Genomic DNA, 26,601 nt, shown 5'->3' on the forward strand with positions numbered 1-26,601 from the left:
AAAATAGAAAGGTCAGAAAGGGGAGGGTCTTTGTGGGAAAAGAATGAGTTTTGGCTATGATGACATAGGACATAGAATTTGAGATGTCCAGTAGGCAGTCAGGGTTGTAAGACTGGTCAGCAGAGAAAGGTCAGTGTTAGATAAGAATATCTGGAAATTAGTAACAGAGATGATAAGTGAATCTCTTAAGTTCAAGAGATCCCCAGAAGAAAGGGGAGATAAAGGGAGAATAGAAGAGAACCTCAGACAGAGTCCCATGGGACACCCAAAGCTATTAGGCATGACCTGGATGAAGATTCAGCCAAGGAGACCAAGACAAAATGGTCAGATAGAGAGGAGATAATAGGCTTATGACACCCTACAAAGGGGAGAATAGCTAGGAAAAATGAGTGATCTACATTGTCACAAGTTACAGAGGTGAAGAAGGATAGAGACTGAGGAAAAAAACCATTACACTTGGCAATTATGAGGTCATTAGCAGCTTTGGAGGAGGAGGAGAGCTTTGGTTTATGGCAAAGTCAGACTACAGAGAGTTAAAAAGAGAGTGATAAGAACAAAAGAGGAGATACCTATTGTCGACTGCCTAGTCAAGAAATTTAGCCACAAAAGGGAAGGAGAGGAATAGAATGAGAGCCCCTGGGGATGGATGGAGTGAGTGACAGGTTGCTTTTTTGAGGATGAGAGAGACATGGACATGATAGGGTTTTTCTTTTAGTTTTTTTTTTGCAAGGCAAAGGGGGTTAAGTGGCTTGCCCAAGACCACACAGCTAGGTAATTATTAAGTGTCTGAGACCGGATTTGAACCCAGGTACTCCTGACTCCAGGCCAGTGCTTTATCCACTGCGCCACCTAGCCGCCCTGAGACATGGACATGATAATAAGTGTAAGATGAAGTGACAGGGTAAAGATGACAGAAGGGTAGATCTTCTGGAGAAGACAGGATGGAATGGGATCTCTTGTGCAAGTAGACAGGGTTTGCCCTGCCGAGGACAAGGGTCTCCTCATTATGTAAGATGGGGTGAGATATGGATTAAGGAGAAGGGAAGGGAAGAAGCTCTTGGAGGATAGCCCTATTTTTTTCAGTAAAATATGGGTGTGTAGGGAGGGAAGTTAGAGATTTTGGAAGATCAATGAAAAAGTTTGGAAAACCTATGATGAATGGGAAAGAGAGCCATTTATGGAGATTAAAAGGATCACCTTCCTGCAGCAAAGGTCTTGGTTGAAAAAGGTTATACAAATTTGTAGTGACCTACTCAGTATGCTTTCATGATTTTCTCCAACTTCTTTCAGAACCCCGTGAGTAGGAGCAGAGGTAATGGATGGTGGGAATAATCCAGGGCTGAGCATTGGCAGGGAAAGAGGTCAATGAATTCAAAGAGAAGGGAACCGGATAGCACTGAACTGATTCTCTAAGGGATCAAGTTGGGGAAAAGAGGAGAGTGTAGCCTAGAAACAAACATCCATACAAAAACCACTGAGAAGGACCATCAAGCAAGGCTATGCATTTATCCTTTGTGGGAAATCTTTTACAAAGAGAGGATAATCATATCTGTTCTCCTTGGCTTAGTCATCCAACCACCAAAAGACAGGGAGTTCTGGGATAATAGGGGAGTTTAGGAAATTTCCCATAACTCTTTGGGGTTCTATGGAGCCATGATTTTGTTTATTCTACAGCCCATTTGCTTCTTTGATAAGTAACGTGGAATGCTCTTTAGAATTTATTTCTGATGCTGGGGACAAGAATTAGTCATATCACTGTAGAGGGAGGCAGACCTATAAGACAATACAAAGATGTTTTTAGCTTAAATTGCCTTTATAGTTTAATGGCATGCTAGGCTTTTGAAAGCTACAGATGTTTCCTTGTCATTAACTGTACTTGTCCAAAGATCTTGAAGGAAGGGTATGATGGGTCGGAGACACGATCGAATGACCTAAAAGATATTATATTGTCAACCAGATCACAGCTTTGGTTGACAGCCCGCACAAAGAAGGCAAAGAAAGACAAGCTTAACAGACTCTTCAAGTGCCCTTCCCTACACTGAGAATGCTCACCAAAATCCTTTAATTTCCTGGAGATGAATGAAACGGAAATGACTGGCTTCTGGCTTGTTGGGCTTTGCCAGTTGATGTACGGAAACTGAGTGCTAATGTCTAAGAAATTCTCACAGGTCTCAAGGCAGGACAAGGTGGGGTGAGAGAAGAGGATAGAATTCCATTTTGGTCAATAGTGACATTATTACAAACAACAGGGGTACACAGAAGGAGAGCTGACCTCTTGGTCTGGTTCCTTGTCTAAATCTTTTCTTTTTTTCCCCCCTCAACCAGGCAAGTTTGCAGCTTCCTTTTGATAAGTGATCCTACCCACCAAACCCTAAAAAATTTTAAAACAATAATAAAAATTCACATTTCTAGGGTGTTTCATAGTGTGTAAATGTCTCTCTTTTTTTACATAGGATCAGAAATCATTGATTTAGAGTGGGAGGCCAATATGATCATCTCACTCAATTTACAGATGAGGAAGTAAAATCAAGAAATAATACTGGAAAAAAAAACCCAAACTAGTCTGGAACACAGTTCCTTAGGCTTTTATGAGTTTAAAGAACAATTCTGTCATTTAAGAGGCACAGAGATAAACTGGGACATCCAGCAAAGGCACTAAAAAAGGATTCTTGGTCCTTCTTTCCTATCTTGCAATTTATCATCTGTTGGTCATAGAAAGGGACTCTGATTTTGTTCTCAACAAAAATCTCAAAAATCAGTCACAGAAATTCAAGAGTTTGGAAAGATCTCATAAGGTACATACTCCTACCCAGACCTGAGAAAGAATTCCCACCCTTGACCAAAGACCTCCAACAACAGAGAGCCCCTGTCCTCCTAAAGCAGCTCCACTTATTCTTGTTTGTATTATTAGGAGCGAGATGGCAATAAAAGAATGTGATTGTGAATCAACAGAAAAGAGGTCTAGGAATAAGAAAAGTATTGCTTTTTAATTATTATTAAAGGTAGTTCAGGGGTAACTAGGTGGCACAGTGGAAAGAGTACTGGACCTGGAGGCAGAAGACCTGAGTTCAAATACAGCTTAATAATTACCTAGCTGGGTAACCTTGGGCAAGTCACTTAAACCTCATTGCCTTAAATTTAAAAAAAAAAACAAAACTTTTTTTTTAAAAAGGTAGTTCATCACCAGAAAAACATTGTACACCCTAACAGCAAAATGGGGGTGATGATCAACCCTGATGGACTTGCTCATCACTTCAGTGCAACAACCAGAGACAATTTGGGGCTGTCTGTGATGGAGAATACCATCTGTATCCAGAGAAAGAATTATGGACTTTGAACAAAGACCAAAGATTATTACTGTCAAATTAGAAAAAAAATGTTATACTATTATGTCATTTTACTATCTCATACTTTATTTTTTTCCTTAAGGATATGATCTCTCTGTCATTACATTTAATTGAGATCAATGTATAACATGGAACCAATGTAAAGACTAACAGAATGCCTTCTGTGGGGGGGGGGAGTAAGAATGGGGGAAAAATTGCAAAACTCAAAATAAATGAAATCTTTCTTTTAAAAAAAGGTAGGGGCAGCTAGGTGGTGCAGTGGATAGAGCACCAGCCCTGGAGTCAGGAGGCCCTGAGTTGAAATCTGGCCTCAGACACTTAATAATTACCTAGTTGTATGGCCTTGGGCAAGCCACTTAACCCCATTGCCTTGCAAAAAAAAAACTTTAAAAAAAAGGTATTTCATCACAGCATTCTGCTTCCAATCATTTCCTCTAGTTCAGGTTCTGAACTTGGACTCATAGTCTTGTGCATGAATCCAACTCTATGTGACTTTGATAATGGATAAAGCCTTTACCCTGAAGACAGGATGATCAGGGCTCAAATTCTCTTCAGATACTTATCTGCATAAATCACTTATTTTGTCTGTTAAATGAAGAGATTAAACTCTGGTTTTGAAGATCCTTTCTAACCCTAAACCTCTCCGGGCCTCAGATTCCTCACATGAAGAAAATAGACTAGCTGTTCTGCAAGGTCTCTTTGGGCTTTGAATCTATGATCCTACAACCCAAATGAAAATGGATGATGGCCATCCCTGGTCCTCAGGGTGGGAATGTTAGAACAGTATGTGGTAAAGTGAGTGAGGCATTCCTGAGATTGGTCGATGAACTGGATTGCAGAAATCAGAAGGAAAAGATCCCCAGAGCTGCAGATGCTGTGTTTTTACAGGCCTGAACTTCCTCCCCCAGCATGGGATAAACACTCTTAGACTTATCTTTGCTTTAATATCCCTAATGAAGTCAGGATCATTGAGCAGCCAGAAATGAAAGTTTATATTTCTGTAACATTACTCTGACTTTTAAACTTCTGAAGGGAATGTGTAAAATGTTCGTCTTTTATTTCTGCTTGGGGAGCTGTTACTGCATTCTGACCGGTGCTGTTTCAAGTGTAATTTTAACCTTGAATTGCAAATGTGTTGGCTGGAAGTGTATATAAATCATTTCAACTTTGCTTTTATTATAAAAATATTCTAGAATATAATTAGTTTTTAATCTGTCTGCTGGAATCAAAAGGAAAAGTTGAAGTCTATTCATGCTATTCATGTGTTGCAAAGGGCTCTTGTCCATAATATTGGGGAGGGGGGAAATGTCTATGTAAAAATCACAGTAGCTGTAGTGGGGGGAATGATCTAAAACCAAAAGAAATATAATTATGAGCTATTAAAAGCTTGATATGTGTAGTTTTTAAGGGATGAATATATAAATGGCAATTAAACAAAAACCAGAGTCCATTAGAATCACAATAAGATACTCTGAGGGACGCATTAGGAAAGAATATGTCAACCCCACGGTCACAGCAACATTTAGCCCGATGATGCATTGGCCAGCTGATGTGGATGGCCCTGTTTTGTTGCTTTATCACTTTAAAAAGACAATAATTTTGGAGAATTAAGCTCATTAGTACAGTCCAGAGCACAGAATGTTGTCTTTTGAATGAACACGCAACTTACTGGACTTGCAGACAGAATTTGGTTCTAATTCTGACTCATTGAATAGATTATCTATGCCACTTTGGGCAGGTTACTTTCCTGATGGAAACCTCACTTTTCTTACCTGTAAAATGACAAGAATCAACTAGATGGTTTATACGGTCCCTTGTCCCTTCCAGGTCTAAAGGTATGTCCCGTGATTCTATGCCTGCCATTTTGTTTCTCAGAAATGATCCAATCCTTCCCATAATGGTAAATGCAAAGGGGAAGATGCTTACTGGAGAGAATAAATTCTCTTTGACAAACAAGAAAATGATTTAATGTGGTTTAATACCATCATCATTTCTATCATCAAAAATAACTTACTAAGCATGTGATTGCAGAAGATTCTGTTTTGAGTTTTATGCAAGGAAATGCTACTGAGTTTTTCTTATTTATTTTTCTCTGGGATAACAAATGAACAGACAGACAACTAGATAGTTACTAGATAGATAGATAGATAGATAGATAGATAGATAGATAGATAGATAGATGGATGATAGAGGTTGTATAGTATAAGAGCTAGAGTACTGGTAAGGAGTCAGGAAGCCCTGGATTCAAGTTGTCTCTGATACATACTAGATATGTGACTATTAACAAATCACTTCATCTTGCTATATCCTCAGGAGACTTTCTAGGGCAGGATTTGATGGAGAAAGTCTCAGCATCCTGAATTCCCTACATTGATGAGACCATACAAAGGACTGGACATTACACTAAAGTAAAATCACACATTTCTAAAGTGCCCTAAAAATTCTTATTCTTCCCTTGTTTCAATTCTGTCTAACCTGTGATCCCTTCTTGGGGCTTTCTTGGCAAAGATACTGGAGTGATTTGCCATTTCCTTCTCCAGCTCATTTTCTAGATGAGGAAACTGAGACAAATATGTTAAATAATTTACCCAGGGTCACACAGTTAAGAAGTATCTGAATCCAAATTGAACTGAGTTCTTCTTCACTCAGTACTCCATCTGCTGTGCTGCCTAGCTGCCCCCCCTAAGGATAGCAACTTACATTTCTATATCTCTTATTTCTATTCAATACAGTAAGTAGTCAAAGTATTCCTATCTCCACTTTACAGATAAACAAACTCAGAAAGATTATTTCTGTTCCTTGGTCTTAAAATTAACTTGGAACCATTTTTGATTTTCTTGCATGTGGACATCTTCTCTGATAAGATGCAGGCTCCTGGGTGGGGGGGGTAAGGGATGCTCTATTTTTGTCTTTACTGTCCTGTCCTTAGTACAGCGCCATAAAAAAGACATATAATAAATGCTAAGTGATTAATAAATACTGATTGATCTTGCTCTCACACAGTTTATAATGTAACAAGATCATAAGACTGATTTCTAGGCATCATCTGAACTTCTGCATTGAAGTAGGTTTGACTTGGGAGAGTAGACACAGCCTATTGTGATGCCTATAAGGTAGGATCTATTTCAGTTTCTGCCTTTTGCAACCCAGGGTTACCTGGATGCTACAAAAAGGTGTGAGTAGGGCTGCCGGGGATGACATCTTGCCAAAAAATGCTGGGAATAATCCTCTGTCCCCATCACTGCAGAATCCCCCATGCTGCCAATTAGGAGACAACTCATTGCTACGGGGTAGGGATTGTTCACTCATGGAGATTTAATAGGAAATCATCGAGTTGAAGCCATATAACCCAGGTGAGAAAAGGCCGACCCAAGTGGGCATGGCTTCCACCAAGCCTTGTTTGTGCTTCATCAGAGAAGTCTGTCTGAAAGCTCTCGTTATTAGAAATACATAGTACTTAGTCCCAGATTGCACAACAGTCTCCAGGTCAAGGCTCATTAGCTACAGAGATGATTTTGAGCTCCTAACTAATACTCACAGAAGAAAACAAGAAAAAAAAATCTGGGTTTGGTTTTCTTTTCCCATGTCTCCCCCACTCCATATTGGCAAATGAATTTAAAGGAATATGGAAACCTCCAAAAGCTTTAGAGGAGCCCAAGGAGATGTAACATGAGGCTGGTCTTGGATTGAGGAAGAACTGAGCCCCAGGCCTGGGTTGGATACACACAGTTGTGGTTCTTCCTTTTTTTTTGTGAGGGGGAGCTTTTAGGAGAAGGCACTCCTTTGGCAAGCTGGTGGAGCCTCATTTAAATGTATAATATAAAACATATAGGATTAAAGGAAACCAGATATATTGAAAGTTACCAAAATGTTAAAAAAAAAGTTAAAATGTTAAAAAAGAGATAAATGTAGAAAAAAGTTTAAAATGTTAAAAATGTTAAATGTAAAAAATGTTTAAAATATTAAAATGTTAAAAATGTTTAAGTCTAAAAAATGTTTTGCTAAATGTTAAGTGTTTAAAGGTATTTTTTAAAAAAAATCAAGTTCACAGACTTCAGGTTAAGAAGCATTCTACTTAAATCATAAGTTACAAATGAATGATCAGACTGCAGTGGTGATGTACTCTGACACACTGGAATTTCTCTGCATCAATAAAATCACAGGGTTTGATGAAAAAAGATCCCAGAGTTTGACTTTAAGATGAAATGAATATACATCCTCCCTTTTTTTCTCTCTAGCCTTCTCTTTCTCTTCTTCTCTCTCCCTCCCTGCTTCCTCTATTCTTTCTCTCCCTCCCTCCCTTTCTCCTTTTCCTCTTTTTAAAACTGTTGGGATGCATATTTATACTTTAAAGTGTCTTAGAGTTACAAGCATAGATTTGGGGTACTTTTCTTTCCCCAATTTTTTTTTCCTCCTGTGGACTTGTGATTTTCTACAATATGTTTTCTTTCCTTTTGTATGCTTAAAAAAATATTTTTTTCAATTAAGATGAATTTCTTTCCCTCTTCCTCCACCCTGATTCAATGAGAAGGAAGAAAAGGAAAACAAATGATTGTACATTTTGAGCTGATTGGAAATCAGATTTGGAATTCTTGGCTACTTGGCCACTGTGAAGTAGCCAGGTTTTCTACTGGAATGCATGGATTGGGCTGCCGTCCAGAAGCAGGTTGGCAGAGGGGTCAGAGTGACGAGCAAGGTTTGGGCTGATAAGACTTGAGGATCGAATGCTTCCTTTTCTGAAGGTCCACATGTCCGCAAGCTTCACATTGTAATCAAAGCTCTGGCTTGGACACTCAGAAAATGAGCCCTTGCCCCCAGTCCTTGGGTGTCCTCGAGAAGAGGGATACGGGCTCTGGGAAGCAATAACCGATAAAAGGAAAAGCTATGCTGTTAAGATTAATGATACCTTATATTAGAGAAGCTGGAGAGATAATATGATTAATTGATTTTGTTTCATATCTCCTTTGATATAACAATACCTACAGAGAAGTCAGATATTAAAGACGGCCTCATTCTTCAATCCTGGTATATTTGTGTGTGTGTGTGTGTGTGTGTGTGTGTGTGTGTGTGTGTGTGTGTGTGTATGGGGGGCAGAGGGGAAGGGAGAAAAAAGGAAACAGGATCAAAGGACTTTGAAGAGAGGCCTGCATAAAAAAATGCTCAAAGGTTACTAACAAACAAAGCTTTGATTACACATACACAAAATTACAGGGATTTGACCCAGTTGGAGTTGGAGTCAGAAAGACCTAGTTTTAAATCTTGAATCTGACATTGGTTCACTGCGTGATCATGACTAAGTCAAGACACTCCCCTGAACCTCAGTTTCCTCATCTGGAAAATGGCTTTTGGTGGAGATCAATAAGAGAACCCACACTGAGCTCTTTGCAAACTTGAAAGCACAAAAGTCCATCATCACTACCATCATCATCAGATATCAGAGATGAAAAGCTGGAGGAATCCTCAGAACCATTTAGCTCAATCCACTTGCCATATAAATGAGGAAATTTAAGTTCTAGAGAAATCAAGGTATCTAGGTGGCATAATGAAAAGAGAATGGGTCTTGGAGGTGAGAAGACTTGAATTCAAATCCTACCTAAATGTATAACTCCAGGCAAGTCACTACCTTCCCTTAACCTCAGGTTCCTCCTCTTTAGAATGGGGATGATAGGGTTGTTGAAGTTAAAAGGAAACAATATTTTAAAAGGTTTTATAAATCTTCAAGTACTATATAAAAGTTGTAAGATGTGCTAATGAAGATGTGACCTATCCAAAGTCAATAGGTAGTAAGTGGGAGAGAAGAGCTCTTTCCATTGAAATCAGCCTGTTAAGAAAAAATTGCCAGGAAAAAAGTGGGATCAGATCTCCCAATTGTCATTTTCTGTTTGTATGACATCAGATAAAATGAGGCCTCCATTTCCCTGTAAAGCGAATGAGTTGAACTAGCTGAGGATCCTCCCTCCTTTATACCCCCTAGTCCTCTGATCTGTCATTACTGTTATCTGCCTTGGACTTAAAGTTTCTTAAGAATGGGGAATCTTCTTATTGTGTGACGTGCTATCTTGTACCCACTTAGTTAACCCAGGACATAATAGGTATTCAACAGGAATTTGCTGAAGGAAGAAATAAATGAGCAAAGGGTTCTGAGCAAAATGCATTGCCTGAAACAAAAGTCCTCATCACTGTAGGAAGCAGAAATAAAATCTGGCATGTTCCATTTCTATCCTTCCATTTACAAATTAGTCTCCCCTTGTAACTCTCTAACCCCCCCCCAAAAAAAAGTTAACTACAACACTTATTTCCTAAAACCTAATTAGCTCAAACCATCCTATCTGGATTTTCTGATAAACTTTATCTTACTAGATTAAAAAAAATGAATTAAGAATTCCCCCACCCCATCCTCCCCTCACACACCGAGGATATAAATATTTGGACTGTAATTTAATTTTATCACAATATAACAATGCTGGCTACACTATTAGAAGGGAAACCGGTCCATATTTTATTATCTCCTTAAGTCTGACAGCTCCCTCCCAGAAACAATGTAAAAACAATCACCAGTTTCCTTTTGGGTCAACAGACATTTTAAAAAATTATCTGAAATTTTCATGGTTGTCTATTACGTCAAACGCCTTAGTTTGTTGAGACCATCAATAATCTGGCCTCATTCTCCATTTCCAACCTTATTTCCCACTGCTGCCCTCTATGTTTCCTATGTTCCATTTGGGGAGGGTCTCTTGGTTTTCTGCTAATCTACATTAAGATCTTTCTTGTTTCTGTGATCTCATTTCTGCAGTTCTCTAGAATAGAGGATCTCAAAGAGGGAATCTGAGACCCTTTCAAGGGGTTCATCAAGTCAAAATGATTTTCATAATAAAACTAATATATTTTAATTTTTAAATTAATTGTTCATGTTCATATATATGAATGTATATATGTTCATATACCATATAACTGACACAGATACATGCAAATATAGGTATACACACATGTAGGTTAGATGTGTGTGGATATGTACGTGTATGGATAATCAATACATCTATCTATTCAAAAACCCTCAATAATAATGTTAAAGAATGTAAGGCAGTAATGAAATCAAAATGCCTGAGACTTGGCACTGTCCCAACTAGGCAGTCAAACTCAAATGGAAACCAATCCTTGTGGGCAATAGATTGACTTAGAAAACCTCAAATTAACATTATCTATTTTAAACAAAAATACATTTTTGTCTTGGCTGATCATGAGTTGGACATCTTGACTAATGCTTTCCCTTTTCCAATGTTTTTGTGAGTCAATCTACATTTCTATCCATCCATCTACTTTCCACATACACCTCTCTGCCTGTCTCTGTCTCTCCCCATCTTGTTACTTGGTTTCTGAGGCAGACCCTTCAAGGTCAGCTCTTTATCCACTCTACTACTTTACCTCTTTCTATTCTGTTCAGTTCAGTCCTAATCACTCTGATTGGCCCAACTCCAATCCCATTGTCTCCAAGAAGCCCTCTCAAGGCCACTTCAACTCACAGAGATCTCTTTCCACTGACACCTAATGAGTATTCTAAGGTTTAGCTTTTCATTAAATTTTAATCGTTAGCTCACTTATGTTGGTTTTTATTCACTGTGAGCTTCCCGAGTTGGGGAGGGGGAGGTCCTCTCCATGATGGCTCTTAGATAGCTTCTGAAGATATATAGTATGTATAGGGTCAGGTATTTTGTAGGCAAAGAAGTCCAGGTTGACTTTGGCAGTGTTGGATAAGAAAGCAAGTCAAAACAGGTAATGTTATTTCTGGTTTCAAATCTACCTGATGGTAAGAGATGGGAACAGGCCTCCGGAAAACAATCCACTCGACGATTTCACTACATGGTGGCGTGGTCAAGGACCCGGTGTAACGGTAATAGCTCCCTAGGGATGCTGGCAGGAGGTCCCGAAGGACAAAGGGATCCAGGAAGGTTTCTTTCTCTGTTAAAGAGAAAAACAAACAAAAAAGACATCTTCATTCACAATCATCCTCACTCTAAGGAAAGGGAATCACTCCTTACCTCATCTCTCTTTTTAAATCCCACCTTCTGTAGATCTTTTCCTGGTTCCCCCTTCTGCTGTTAGAAACTTCCCTCTGGAATTATCTCCCATTTACACAGTAAATTTCTTGGATGTACACATTTGTTTGCATGTTGGCTGTCCCATGGGATTGTGAGGTCCTTAAGGAAATGGACTGTTTTTACCTTTCTTTGCATACTCAATGCAATACCACTCATATAGTAAGTGTGCTTGGTGATTGTCTGATTTAACTCTGGTATTGGAGAAAAGCTATATAGGCATAGTCGTGTTGCATTCCTATAGCAAAAGCTGGAATTATATTTAAAAATGTAAAAACCATTCTTAGTTCAAGGACTTTACAAAACTGATAGTGTGTGGATTTGCCTCTGGGGTCATAATTTGCCAATCCCAGGTCTACACTTATCATGACAGGGTTATTGTTTTAGAGAGTTAAGGAAGAGAGAGGGAATCCTAAGGTTCTTTATGGGGTATCCAAAGATATCCATTAACTGGCCACCCAAAGTCAGATCCTACTATACAGGGAAGAATGGATCTGACAACTCATCTCCATATAGATGTTACATCTAGACACAGATAACAACCCTTTCCCTCTTGCCCCATCTTGGATGACTCTCATCCATCGTCTCCATAGGCAGTCCACACTAGGGACCCTCTTTGCTTCCTCTTGACATTGTATGGTTATCAGTGGAGTTCATGGGCTGTTTAATAGCCATCTCTCACTTTTCCACAATGATTAATTCATCCTATGTTACTCAAAAACAATATTATTGAAAATCAGCTTCTTGGACAGGTTATACCACTGGCATAGTGAAACATATACTCCAGGCTTTGCAGTCAGAGAATCTGGGTTCAAATTCCAGTTTTGCTTCTTACTATCTAGTGATCGTGGACAAATCACTACCTCACTCTCATTGTTTTAGTTTTCTCATGAAGGCAGAATTAGGTAATGAATTATCTCTAAATCAATGATTTCACTTAGCTTCTATTAGCTGAAAATATCCCCAGATTTCTCCCAAAGAAGAAATGAAAAAAATTGTTTTCTATACAAAGGGTTTTAAAATGGATTTGAAATGGATAGAACATTGAGTATTAATTTAAAAATTATTTCAAAATGTATAAATACTATGATTTATTTCTTTTTTAAATTTTTTTTAGGTTTTTGCAGGGAAAATGGGGTTAAGTGGCTTGCCCAAGGCCACACAGCTAGGTAATTATTAAGTGTCTGAGACTGGATTTGAACCCAGGGACTCCTGACTCCAGGGCCAGTGCTTTATCCACTGCACCACCTGGCCACCCCTATGCTTTATTTCTTAGAAGATGTTCTCTCTTCTCTACCCACTCCACCTCCCACCCTCCCCCAATCCCTGCTTCCTAATTTTTCAGAAGTTTAGGTAAAACTAATAATCTTTCTGATACCAAGGCTGGATCTCTAGTCACTAAATCTCATGGTTTTCTCTTCCCCCAACTTTGGTATTAGTGACTTAGAATTACCCATTTAGCATGAATCTCTCTATAGATGTATGCTGTCAATATTATATTGTTTTAAGGAAAAAACTTGTGAATGAAGTGTGACAGAATCATCTCAGCAGAGAATTCCCATCTCTCCACAGTGAAGACTTAGTACATAAGTCACTTTTAGTTAATCATCTTGGGTAACTTGGTTTCCTAAGAAAGGTTGCAACTTAAGGACTCAATTTAAGAAATGATGTGTTGCTAGAATGTTGAAAAAGAGTGAGGAACCCATCTAGATACTTAATCTATAGGTATCTTAGTTTCCCTATCTATTTGGTCCAACTTCCAAGCTGAGGAAGAGCTCAAGGATGAATAGAATCCAGGAAAAAGAGAGAAGGATTTGGAGTGAAGGGATCTGGTTAAAAAATCTGACTTTGCTGACTACTATCTATGATCAGAAGCAAGTCACTTAAGTTTTCCAATACTTCAGTATCCTAATCTCCCTTCCTCTTGGGAAGCAACATTTACAGGGGAAAAACTCTTGTCTCTGCAGTCAGAAGACTTGAATTCAAATTCCACCTCATTCACACTTCTACTCTCTGGAGTTTTCTTCCTCCTCTTTGTCAACCTCCTTTTCACTCCGGCGAAACCTCTGGTTCTAAGACCTCATTCTTCTGATTGGTGGCTGCCTGACTGGTCATTTCCTGAGGTTTTGTTGAGTCATTTCAGTTGTATCCAGTTCTTTGTGACCCCATTTAGGGTTTTCTTGGTAGAGATACTAGAGTGGCTTGCCATTTCCTTCTCCACCTCATTTTACAGATGAGGAAACTAAGGCAAACTGGGTTAGGTGACTTGTCCAGGGCCATATAGCTACTGAGTGTCTGAGGTTAGATTTGAACTCAGGAGGATGAGTCTTCATGATAACAGGGTCAGCATTCTGTGCTATGTTCTTTCTATTCATCCATCTACTTCTGACACTTGCAAGTGTGATGCTGAACAAGTCACTTAGCATCTCTCATCTCTGAGCCTGACAACTCATCTACTAAATGAAGATGGTTGATTGCTCTCCATGATCTTCCTTCAGCTCTAGATATGTGATCCTGTGAGCTCAAATCAAATATTCAAATGTTAACCCCAGTTTGAGAAACCTCCACTGGTAATGGTGGGCATGACCCAAGAGGCCAAGCTTTGACCCTACTTTGACTGCCCTCTGCTTCCCAATCACATCCCTTCCTCTCTCTAGAGAGATCCTATCATTCCTCCAAACACTCACGTGTAACAGAAACTTGTCCTGGTGCCAGGAGATACCCTCACCTACAGAATCGTACCAACTTCCCCCAGAGAATAGGAGAAGAAAGGCCAAAAGAGAGTATAGAAGCACCAAGAGACAAATGACAAGAGGGAGGCAAGAGGAATGGGGGAGAGGCTGAGTAAAAGAGGGGAAAGGAGGGAGAGAGGAGCCTAGGGAAAGCCTCTCCAACATAATTCACCACTATCTGAACTGTCTGATGCTCACATCTGCATCTTCTACTTTACTTCCTACCTCATCTTTGTCTTCACTATCCCTTGAATCTAGAAATCACTTCAAATTTAAACCCAAACTTGGGATAACTAAATGGCTTTAATTTAAGGGCTTTTAACTGTAAATTGTAACTTTAGTTAATATCCTGGCTACAAGACATAGTGCAAGGCCAGGACAGTCGAATTTGTATTTGGCTGCCTTTGTGTTTTTCTGATCTGGAAAAAAATGAAAACAGTTGAAGAGAGAGAGTCTGAGTGGACTTTGCTTTACCAGTCTTGGAGAAATGATATTTTCTTTGAAATTATATTGGTGAATGAAATATTTCAGCCAGTCAATGACACCAAAACATCTTGCCTTCAGGATCAAGGGGAAAGGTTTAATAGACACTTTGCATCTATTAACTTTGCATCTGGTTTTTAAAAGACATGAAAATTTACGAATATTAAATCATATATTTATAGGTTTCTAGACCTAGTATTTGGAGGGACTAGACCAAGAGTCTAACCTGCTCATTTTAGAAAGGAGAATTTGCGGGCCCAGAGGTTAGGTCACTTGCTCAAGGTAACGCAGCGATGAAGTGTCTGGGCAGCATTGGAACCCAGGTTCTTGGACTCCCCCATAAGCATGGTTTCCATTTACTTAACAGGGAACATACTGTTGTACCCCAATAGAATAGAAATCCCTGCAGGGAAGGGACGATTTTCATTTTGGGAGGGAGTGTGGCATAGGAGATAGGACATCAGACCTGGGTTCAAACTCTACCTTAGACACAAACTCTGTCATCTAAGGCAGGTCACTTAATTTCTATGATCTTCAATTTCTTTAGTTTTAAATTAGGATAAAAACACACCAGAGCAAATGACATTATAAATCTAGGGATCTTTGCAAATTATGAAATACTATGTCAATGTTGTTAAAATCAATATAGGGAGATTGCTGATTGGCTCCTACTCCATATTTGTGGCTTTGGAGAACAGTCTGAGTACTAAGGGGTTAAGGGACTTGCCATGGATCACAGAACCAATGTGTGTTGGAGGGAGACCTTCCTGCTTCTGAGGCCAGCTCTCTACCCACTATGTCATTGCCATGCCACTTTACTGGCATCATAACTAATATTGTCTCATTTTTCTCATCTCATACAATGGAGTTTAAATAACAGGGTCCATGGACAAATTTCTATCCTGTTATTTGTTTCTTAACTCTTTATATTCAGTGGACTACTGAGCATATGGATAAAATAACTTTTCCTGAATAACTGAATAAAAATCTTGGTATATAAACTCATCTTGCGATGGGCTCACTGGATGTATCTTCTGATGACATTCTGTTGTAGGCAAAGCAATGGGAATAATATGTCTGATACTGTTATCATACTAGTATAATATTAGAATAATATACACATTATTGTTATGATCCCAATTGATATTGTTACTATTTTATAATTATCCTTGAAAAGTATGGTATTGGCGTATAGTAGGAGCTTAATAAATGTTTATTGAATGTTTGATGGGCACAAAGCAACAATTAATAAGTCTGTGTTGAAGTTTTGGTCTCTTTCTTACCCAAATATGCCCTGAACCCTCTCACATAAATAAACAAAACATAAAAGCTACAGACTGTGGAAAAATCATCAGATTGTGCAATTAAGAGATAGTTTGTGGTCTTTGTGAGAGTAAATTTCCATAGAATTTTATAAGAGAAAAAACCTGTTTGAAGTTTAAACTTCAAAAAAGAAAATAAAGTGAACCTTCCCCCTTAAATATTGGAAGATTAGGAGTGAGGTCCATCCTATTCAGACCCTTTAGTGAGACTGGTGGCTTCAGCTAGGACTCTGAGAGCAGGCCAGAAATGGCTTTTGCCATTTCGGCCTCAGCTGAAAAAAGACCATCTGTCCTTGTCCTCTGAGGACTGGTCACAGCTGCCCAGGCTGGGGGTTCCAGATTGAAACTGGTCAAAAGTTACAGCCAAATGTCAGATTAGCAGAGAGGGAAAAAATCTTTTCTCTCTTGTCTCTATATTTGATATAGCCTCTTAATTTTTAGCTTTTTTCAAAACTCACCCTCTACTTCAAGACTCTAAGTATCACCTCCTATAGGAAACTTTTCCTCATACCCTTTCTAAAAATCATGTTCTTAAATGCATGAAATAAAATATGGAGGGTTATAAAAGAGAACTATTATATCAAAATATTAAAAAATCAAGTCCACAGACCTTAGCTTAAAAATTGTTCCCTGAGGGGTTTATAAACCATCCAGATAGAGTTACAGCACCATAATCTTAACTCTGGAAGAAACACTCGGGATTCTTTCATGAAAATCTTTAATTTTACACATGAGAGACCGAGAATTGATATGAGAAGAAGATTCAATCTCTGTTCTCCAGAACCTTCTTTATTCCTGGGCCTCAGTTTCTTCATCTGAAAAATGAAGGGATGGGGGGGGCAGCTAAGGTGTTTCAGTGAATAGAGTACTGGCCCTGGAGTCAGGAGGACTTGAGCTCAAATCCGATCTCCAAAACCTAATAATTACTTAGATATGTGACCTTGGGCAAGTTACTTAACTCCATTACCTTTCCCAAAACAGAAAAAAACCCCAAACAAACAAAAATGAAGGGGTTGGGTTAGATGTCCTCTAAGGTCCCCTTTAAGCTCTGAAGCTATGACTGTGATCCCACCACCGAGTTCTCAGGCTCATCCCCCACCTACTGCTGCTAGGAGGAACTTATTCCCCTGAATTGTTTCCTCTCTGTGTATTCCTCTCTAATTTTCAATCATTCCTAATCAGCTGGCTTCTTCACTGCAGCTTATAAACAAGCCCAGATCCATCCTTCAAAAAAAAATCCACAAAAGCAGCAACCACAATTCCCCTCACTTGACCCTAACATCTCTTCAAGCTGTTATTCTACAGTTCTCTTTTCACAGGCAAAGGATGCACTTGGAAAATGTCTTCTATATTTCTTGCTTTTTCACCAGGTACTCGCTTTTCAGTCCCTTATGATCTAGCTTCTGATTCCATCACTAGACACCAACTATTTTCTTCAAAGTTATCAATGATCTCTTCATTGCCCAATCTAAGATCTTTCCACAATGTTGATTTTCTTGGTCCTTTACACAGGTGACCAACCCTTTTCCCTGGATGTTCTTCCTGGGTTCTGTTCCATCTCCGTCTCCTTTGCTAAATCATCACTCATTCATTTCTCATCCACTAAGTATGGGGTGTCTTCCAAAGTCAGGTCATGGGTCCTCTTCTCTCTCTGTAAGACCTTATCAATTCTCAAGTTCAAATACACACTCTACAGACATGGTTCCAGCATCTATAGATAGAATTCTACTCTTTCTCCTGAATTCTATGCATACATTATACTTGCTAGACAACACCATCTAGATGTCCCATCAGCACCCCAAAGTTAAAACCAGAATTTGTTATTTCCTGTCCAAAGGAGTTATGCTTCCTTAACTTTGGTATTGTCTTCAATTCTTCCTTCTTACTATTCCACATATCTCATCCATTGCCAAATCTTGTCATTTCTACTTTCACATCTATCATTTAGGATCCTTTCTCTCTGTTTTTGTATGGATTGTCATTACTTCTTATTTAAGGCACTGGGGTTACTTGCTCAAGCTCACACAGTTAGGCAATTATTAAGTGTCTGAAGTCAAATTTGAACTCAGGTCCTCCTGACTCCAGGATCAGTGCTCTATTCCCTGAGCCGCCTAGCTGCCCTGAGTTGTCATTACTTCTTGCCTGGACTTTAGTCTCCATGAATCCAGTTTTATCTCATTCAAGTCATTTTCTCCTCAGCTCCAAAAGTGATTTTCCTAAAGCATGGGTCCAGTAATATTTCTACTTAATATTGAATACCTCCCTATAACCTCCAGGAATAATTAAAAATAATTTTTTTAATAAAACTTTTCACAACTTTCCCAATTCCTCCCTTTCCAGTCTTATACTTCCTTCCACATGATCCAAGATCCAACTACACTGGTCTTTGCAAGCACTTGACAATCCATCTCTTTCTGGCTTTCCCCAAGTCTAGAGTTTTCTCTTCTCACCATTGCCTCCTCATTTTCCTGGCTTCCTTCATCATTTGGCTTAAAACCTTCCTTCCCCAGGAGGTTTTTCCTCAATATCCATCCCCTCCTCCCCACCAGCTGCTAGTGAAGCTAAGGGATTACCTTCCATATATCCCATATGTCTCAAATAGACACCTAGTTATCTACATGTGCAAATGTGAACTGCTTCTGGGAGATGCCTTTTCTTTGTATCTACCACTTAAAATAGTACCTGATACACAGTAAGTGCTTAATAAATATTTGCTGATTGATTGATTGAAGACGTTACTATCCTTCCAGTCACCCAAGTTGGCAACTGTGGAGCCATCCTAGGATCTCCCTCAACACCTCCACAGCATCAGTTGCCAAGTCTTGTTGATTCTCCCTTTATAGCGTTTCTCCTATCTATTTCTTTCTCTCCACTCACATAGTGATCAGTTTAGTTCAGGATCTCTCTGACGCTTATCTTACCTATTAAAATTAACCCATCACTGGTCATCTTACTTTTGGTCTCTCTACTCATCAATCCTTTCTCTATACTGCTGTCAAATTGAATATTCTTAGAGCATGGGACCATATCATTCCATGACTCAAAAGCCTTCATGTTAGCTTCCTCTTGACTCTGGAATATATATGCTTCCTAACCCTGGAATATGAAGCCCTCCACAATCAAACTATCACCTAACCATTGGGCACTATTTCACATAACTCTCCCTTACCTTCTCTCTCCTCCTTAAACTTAACATTCCATCTTCCCTTGGCTTGTGGAAAGTAGATTCAACTTCCCACTTTGGCTCTACATCCCTTATAATTTTTGTTCAGTTGTTTCGGTTATGTTTGACTCTTCATCACCTCTTTTGGGGTTTTCTTGACAAACATCCTATTGCTATTTCTTTCACCAGCTCATTTTACAGATGAGGAGACTGAGGCAAACAGGATTAAGGACTTGCCCATAGTTACGCAGCTAGTAAGTGCCTGAAGCTGGATTTGAACTCAGGAAGATGAGTATTCCTGACTCCTGCCGTGGTGGTACTTTATCCATAGCACCTAGTAAAAGACTTGGCAAATAATAAGTGTTTAAAAAGGCTTATTAACTGATTGATTACAGTGTTTATATAGTGTGCTTTCCATGCCCAAAATGCAGTTTCTCCTTTCTTCCTTCTACTCTGTTAGAATCCCAAGTTTCCTGAAAGACTCAGCACTGCTGCCATCTTTTACAAAAAATCTTTCCCGATTACCTCTTTTAATTTTCTGATTTACACATATTGATGTACTGGGGGTATCCTTCCAGTGGAATCTGAGATTCTTTATGACAGACACTGGTTTTGTTTCTCCAGGCCATTGCTGATTGGTCCAGATGAGCAATTTCATCAGTTTGGGAAACTCTTGGTGTAGAAATTCTACTCCCCCTACAAATCATCCTATTATCTATTTCACAGAGTTGCCTAAGGCACTAGAGAATTGTTCTGAATATTGCTTAATAAATGTTAGCTGAATTAATTTATGCAGGGCTTTGAAGTTTACTAAATGTTTTACATGCAATATCTCAATTAATCCTTGCAAAAACCCTCAATTGTACTACTACTACTACTGGAAACTAGTCTCAGAAAGTTAAATGACTTGTCCATGGTCACACTGTTAGTAAATGTCTTAAGCATGAGTTGATCCCGAATCTCTTAATCTAACACTGTTCCCACCTGCTTACACTAAACCTGATATAAATGTGAACTGTTATTAACTCAGTTATCTTCCAGAGCAAAGAGACACAAGATGTACCAAAAGTTTGAGTACAGTTTTCTATATGTTTTCAAAGTTTAAAATGGCACTAAGACTTTTAGAACAAGTTGAACTTCGATTCATAAGATCAGAGAATGTCTGAGATGAAAGGGAACTTAGAAATCATATGTTATAATTCCCTTTTCTCCTCCTCTTCCATCTTTTCCTCCTTTCCTACATTGGGATTAATGTCTCATTGCAATGTCTCCTGTATTAAAAAATGTCTTCTGGATTGAAGCAATCCACAAATATTTATTAAAATACTATAACATGGTAGAGGCTACACTCAGCACTGGGGATACAAAGTCAAAACTGTCTCTATTATTGGGTGTTAGAGACTTTCAGTTATTCCTCTGTCCCTGGGTCTAAGAGAAGCTCATGGCCAAGGATACAGCAGCAAAAACAAGCATTCCTTTAGTGTCTTCTTTGTTGGAGATACTGGTAAGTGCTAAGAATACAAAGAAAGGCCATTTTGTTCTCCTTTATGTTCAGGGTTTGTGTTTTGAGCATATAAATAGCCAGACGGACAAAGTCAGTCAATACTTCAGTGAGGGTTACAATAATTGTGACTTGACTGTTAAACATGAAGACTACCTGTAGGAAATCATTCTCTTTTTTATCCCCTCAGATTCTTCCATGAAAAATCATTGTTTAAATCAACTCTTCAAACCTTTATGGATGATCTCCATCTCAGCTGTTTTGGGAAAACTTTGGGAACTGGAAGTCCACTAGTTTATAGAATAAATTAATTCTATAAATTTATAGATCTATAAATTCCCTGGCCAGTAACCAAAGTTTCATAATCAAGCCAAATGAGGAATGATAAACCAACTGTAGATAGTTGAGAGCTAGTTATAGTATATCTGTTCCTTCCTTGGGTAATGCCCATTCATGGAAAATGGAAGAAGAATGATTACATTTCAAGCCTAAAATCTTAACGGCCTACATTAAAGAAGTCTTCCATTTAAAAAGTCTTAATAAATGCCCATTTTATGCTGTCCTTAAAAAAGTGTGATGGAGATCCATGATCATCTAGATGGCCTGGAACATTTCTACTTCAACTTTTGTTCCAATTAGCCATTTGAATTCAATAAATTCCCATCCTTACCACTTAACAAGTTTGGTAAAATATTTGAAACACTTGACTTGCACCGCCATTCATTACATTAGGCAATAATAAGCAGGTACTGCATATTACTATATCAAAGGGCTGCAAGAGAATGAAGCTCATTGGCGACTTTCAAGGATTCTTGGTCCTGTATGCAGACAATATTATATTTTAATAATTAATTGTTCATCAAAGGGAAAGATGAAGAACAGGGATGCTAAATTCAAAGTTATTCAAATTGCAGAAATGAATAATGTATGATTTTTATATTAAATACACACTGTATTAAGCAGTCTACATTTCATCCAGCTCTGTCTTTCATTTTTAAACATTCTGAACTACAATATGAATAATCAGTCAGGGGAAGTTTATTTAGAAAAAGAAATGGTTTATTGGAATGCAAACCAAGTGTTATCTGGGCATGATTAAATTTATGTCACAATTAGAAATTAAAAAATAAAGTCTGCATAGTCATGGTCAACTAATAAGCCCCAGAACAACCAAACTCACTTGCTGTTTTCTTTCCCCATCAAATTGCAAATGGTTAAAATATGTCCAACTTTTTATTTCTCTGAGCAATGCTGGGAGGTAATTTTTAATTAAAGGAAATTTGAAAGATGGAAACTAAACACGCATAATTGGATTAAAAAATGTGATAATTAAAACATTAGATGATAATCATCTATTTTATTGCATTTTTAGGGGGTTAATAACCTAATATTTTGAATGCTCCAGTTACAATGCGAGAAATGGGCTTTTTGAAATATGGTACTTGGGAAAAGCGTGTAGTCACAAGTGACATTTCTAGGCTGCAGCCCTGAAAACTAAATTATTGTTAGATGGTATTCCTCCAGCCGTAGAGAAAGAGGCCCTAAATTGGTGGGAGACAAAAGACTCCCACTTAACAAAGCAATTCAGTACAGGAGATCAAAAAAAATGGAAAAGAAAGGTACTTAATTACCTGACAACGGATAAGAGCACTTGGTCTGGGACTGGAGGACCCTCATCCATGACCTAACTCTTCTACTCCCAATCACGTTACCCAATTGTTTAACTTGTCTGAGCCTTAACTTCATCATATGTAAAATAGACCTAGCTATATTTAACCTACCTGCCTGACAGGGTTGAGGAGAGGGAAGGAGTTTGGTATATCATTTCCCTACTATATGTAGAGAAATTTTGAAGTTTGTAGAATTATGAGACTGGAGACATCACTGGATGCCAGAGAACCCAGGTTTCTGGGAACCTGACTCAGGAGCCCCCAATCTGATTTTTGCACAGTTAATAAAAAAAAAACAACCCAAGTTGAGATAGGGTTACTTTTCTTTTTTCTCAAAACTTGGGATCAATTTACCAGAGTTAAAGACAACTGGGGGGCATTAGAGGTGTAGAGTGAGGCCAATGGTGGCAGAAAAAAGGCTGACTGGGACAGAGCAAATAACAAAGTTATTATTAGAATTGGTTGTGGAGAGAGGGGTAGAGGAAGATGTTGGCTGTGGTCTGGTGGGCTGGATGGGTGGGAGAAGAGTTTGATGTACTCCTTAATGAGTTGAAAAGGTGGTAGACCAGAATGGTTTTCTACCAGGCTTGGAGATTTAATAATAATTCCTAGTAGAATGTAAGTTTCTTAAAGCAAGACTATTTTCATTTTATCTTCATCTCCATCACATGTCAAAATGCAAGGGAAAGACATAGTAATGAATTGAACAAAAGTGAAATAGCAGCTCATAATTCTATAGTGCTCTAAAGTATACCATGGGCCCTCCTCCCAACAACCTATTTTGCTGATGACGAGAATAAGATGTCCAGAGTTTGAATGACTTATCCATGGTCACTCAGTAATAAGTTATGTACATCCATTTTGGGTGGTCAGCTGGATGGTATAGTGGTTTGAGAGACCAGCTTGGGTGAGGAAGATTCCCTTGAGTTCAAATCTGACCTCCAATGCTTACTCTGGTCATGTCACTTAATGCTGTTGCCTCAGTTCCTCATCTCTAAAATGAATTGGAGAAGAAACATCAAAGTACTCCAGGATCTTCAGCAAGAAAACCCATATGGGGTCACAGTGTTAGATACAATTAAAAAACAACTAAACAACAACAACCACATCCATTTTGATTGAAGGAAACAGGATAAGTCTCAGGCAAGATATTTAAGTAGCCAACTCTGCTTTCTAGGGTTAGCACTTTCTTATCACTCAGGGTCCTTTGGCAGGGAACCCCTAACTCATATGTATGTCTCGAGAACCCATTCAATTTGGCTTCAGGTCAAGGACCATTTGGTCTGGTGACATCCAGAGGACTCTTCCTAGAAAAGTGTTTTTAAAATACATAACCTATAATGTATAATATAAAATACATAATCTATAATGTATAAGGTTATAAAGAAAACCACAGATTAGGGGAAATCAAGATGATTGCAAAGAAAAGCAAAGAAGCCTGAAACTAAAGACCCAGTTTCCCCCCTAACCAAATACATGGAGTCTCTGAAACTTCTCTATAGCCTCACTCGAGGTCCATGGACCTCAGTTTAAGAATCTCTCATCTAGTCCAGTCCTTTCAACTAACATAAGAACAAACTGAAGCCTTGGGAGATTAAGTTACTTGTTCAAGATTTTAACTAATAAAAAGTATTAAGCTGATAGTTCTTAAAGAGGCTCACACTCTTTACAAAGCACTGGAGATATGTAGAAAGATGAAAGACAGTCCCTGCAGTCTGGGAGGAACATAAGTGGCATGTGAACTGGATATTGAAAACCAGAGAGGGATTTGGCAAGGAAATCTCAAAACTGGGAAGGAAGTCTTTTAGGTCAGCTCACACCTGAATAACTGGCCTGTTCAACCTGCCTGACAAGTGGTCATCTAACCTTTGTTTGAAGATTTCCAGTTCGAGGAAACCCATAATTTTTTAAGGGGACCCATTCCTTGCTCAGAGAGTTCAAAGAGTTAGCATTTCCTGACACTAATCTAAATCTGGTTCCACCCAGTGATTCTAGCTTTGTAGTCTGGAAAGAGGATTCTTCAAATAAGTTAATGACAGTGATCACACACACACACACACACACACACACACACACACACACACACAAACATCCACCACCCCCTTCACCAAGTTAAAACACCTCCTTTCTCTTCACCCAATCCTCTTTCTCATATAGTAAGGTCTCAGAGTCCTTCCCCATCCATGGTACCTTCTTTGGGAAACTTTCTATCCTTATCAATCAATGTCTTTGCTAAAATGAGATGGCCAGAATTCTTTATAATACTTTAGAAAAGTTCTGGTTAAGGCAGCCTCCTCTGGGAGATAGCATCTCTTAGTGAGGTTAAATCACATTAGTTTCATTGGTGGACATGACATAGGACGAAATCACCAGAGGGCTGGAAGGAGACTTACTGACTATGTATTTTGGTAATTTCTTCTCATTAATAAGTAAACTGAAGTCTGAAGTGGTTGCATGACTTCTGCAAAGACAAAGATAAGGTGGGATTCAAAGTCCTGGAATTCTTAGCTACTCCTCTATCTACTAAATCTCAGTCTCTCAACAACTCACTTATGTTGACCTTGTGCTCCATCTCTCTAGGTCTTTGTTGGGTAAACTGCAATTAGCTATCCTGCCTCCATCTTGGATCTATGAAGTCCATTTTCTTAACCCAAGTGCAAAGTTATATTTATGCCTATTGCATTTGATTTTTAGCCAGTGTTCTAGATTTAAACAAACTTTTTGTATTCCACCCCTCACCCACTGTTAGCTATCTTTCTTGGCTCTGTATCATTAACAAAGCTGTTAAGTTACTATGAGGTGGGCAAAGTCATTCCAGGCAGAAGGAAGAGTTTGGGTCAAGTTAGAGAAAGGGCAAAAGCCAAGGACTGGCTCTGGAGGAATGTGACTAGAATGGAGGTTGATTGGCAGGAAGGATACTGAGAAGCAAACCCTCAGAAATAAGATCAGACTGGCAAGGGCCAGACTGTGGAAAGTGATAAGGTATTCTAGACTCAGAAAGGCAGTGGGGACTTGTTTAAGTGTTTGAATCACACTCCACAGGCTGCTGCCCACTTTCCATATGCATGGAATTTACCTTAATGGAATTTACCTCCAAGAGATTAATGGGAAGAAAACAAACTTCAGAAGGAAAGGGATAAAGTCTAGAGGAGTGATTTGCTTAATAGAAACTCCCAAATAAGGAACCCCCCTCCATCAACACCTTCTCTGAAATAAAAAGTCTTGGAGATTTTCCTGGGAAATCAAGAGAAGTGCCATGTCTTCTGGGTTTGAGGGTCAGCTCTCTAGTCACTATATCAGTGTAGACAAACTCAAATATAAATGGGGGATGCTACTCTGGATGAGAGGATGCCTTTGGACTGCACACTGACATTTTAAAAAATATTATTCATGTTTTATTGTATTTTTATTTAGCTTGTTAAATAGTTCCCTTTACATTCTGATTTGGTTTGGCTTCCCAAGAGTATTGTGGGCCAGTCTTTGATATATCTGCACTAAATCATGCCCTTCAAAAGGCATAGTATTAAGAATTACTGGGAGAAGCTAGATTAATGGGCACAGGGGTATATCTCTGGTCAACACTTTCTGGCAACCAAGAAGTTAAAATGACAAATTTTACACTTTCTGAAACCCTCCACTACTAAATACAGGGTTGGATGAATGGGATGGCTTTTTAATCTTTCTGGGTCTCAGTTTCCTTGTCTATAAAATGAAAGATGTAGACCAGATGATATCTCAAGTACCTTCCAGCTCCAAATCTATGACCCCATCAAAATTTTAAAGTTTTTTTTTGTGAGGTGGTGGTCATGATGATGATGATGATGATGATGATGATGATGATGATGATGTCTGTCCTTCTGTCCTTCATTCTCAATGAAGACCACGACATCAGGGAGGTGATGCTATGGCAAGACCCTGAAGTGGATTTAAGTGGGGAGGGGACACTCTGCTAAATCATAGGGAGTTTTAAGGACAACATGTCTAATTCCTAAAGAAATTCCTTTGATCTCCTCCCATGAGGTTATATTTTCTCCCTCCTTGGTCCCATCTTGTCCATTTTTTACTCTCCTCATTACCCAAGCACATTCTCTCCTCTCATGGTGATCTAGGTGCCCATCTCAGTTTCCTTCCCACAGCCCTGAGAACCCCTGTCTTCTATGAGTGCCCCCCAAAGCCTGCCTTGAGCAGGATTGCTCTATGGGTTGGTGTTCTCTTCCCTAACATAGCACTTCATTTAAGGACTGATGCCTGAATGGCAAGTATGTTGACATTAATATCTCCAAAGGGAGG

General features: G+C 38.8%; 1 protein-coding gene across 2 annotated transcripts in view; it reads right to left on the minus strand.

Annotated features, from left to right (window-relative positions):
• Nucleotides 1-26,601, minus strand: part of PTPRG (protein tyrosine phosphatase receptor type G) — a 776,178-nt gene that overhangs the window by 152,870 nt on the left and 596,707 nt on the right. For both annotated transcript variants that reach the window (XM_074198838.1, XM_074198837.1), the window contains exon 7: nucleotides 11,146-11,303. In XM_074198838.1, coding sequence (XP_074054939.1) covers nucleotides 11,146-11,303 — 158 coding nt within the window. The remainder of the gene's footprint in view (nucleotides 1-11,145; nucleotides 11,304-26,601) is intronic.

Source organism: Macrotis lagotis, chromosome 8 (genome assembly GCF_037893015.1).
Source record: "Macrotis lagotis isolate mMagLag1 chromosome 8, bilby.v1.9.chrom.fasta, whole genome shotgun sequence".
Taxonomy (NCBI): domain Eukaryota; kingdom Metazoa; phylum Chordata; class Mammalia; order Peramelemorphia; family Peramelidae; genus Macrotis; species Macrotis lagotis.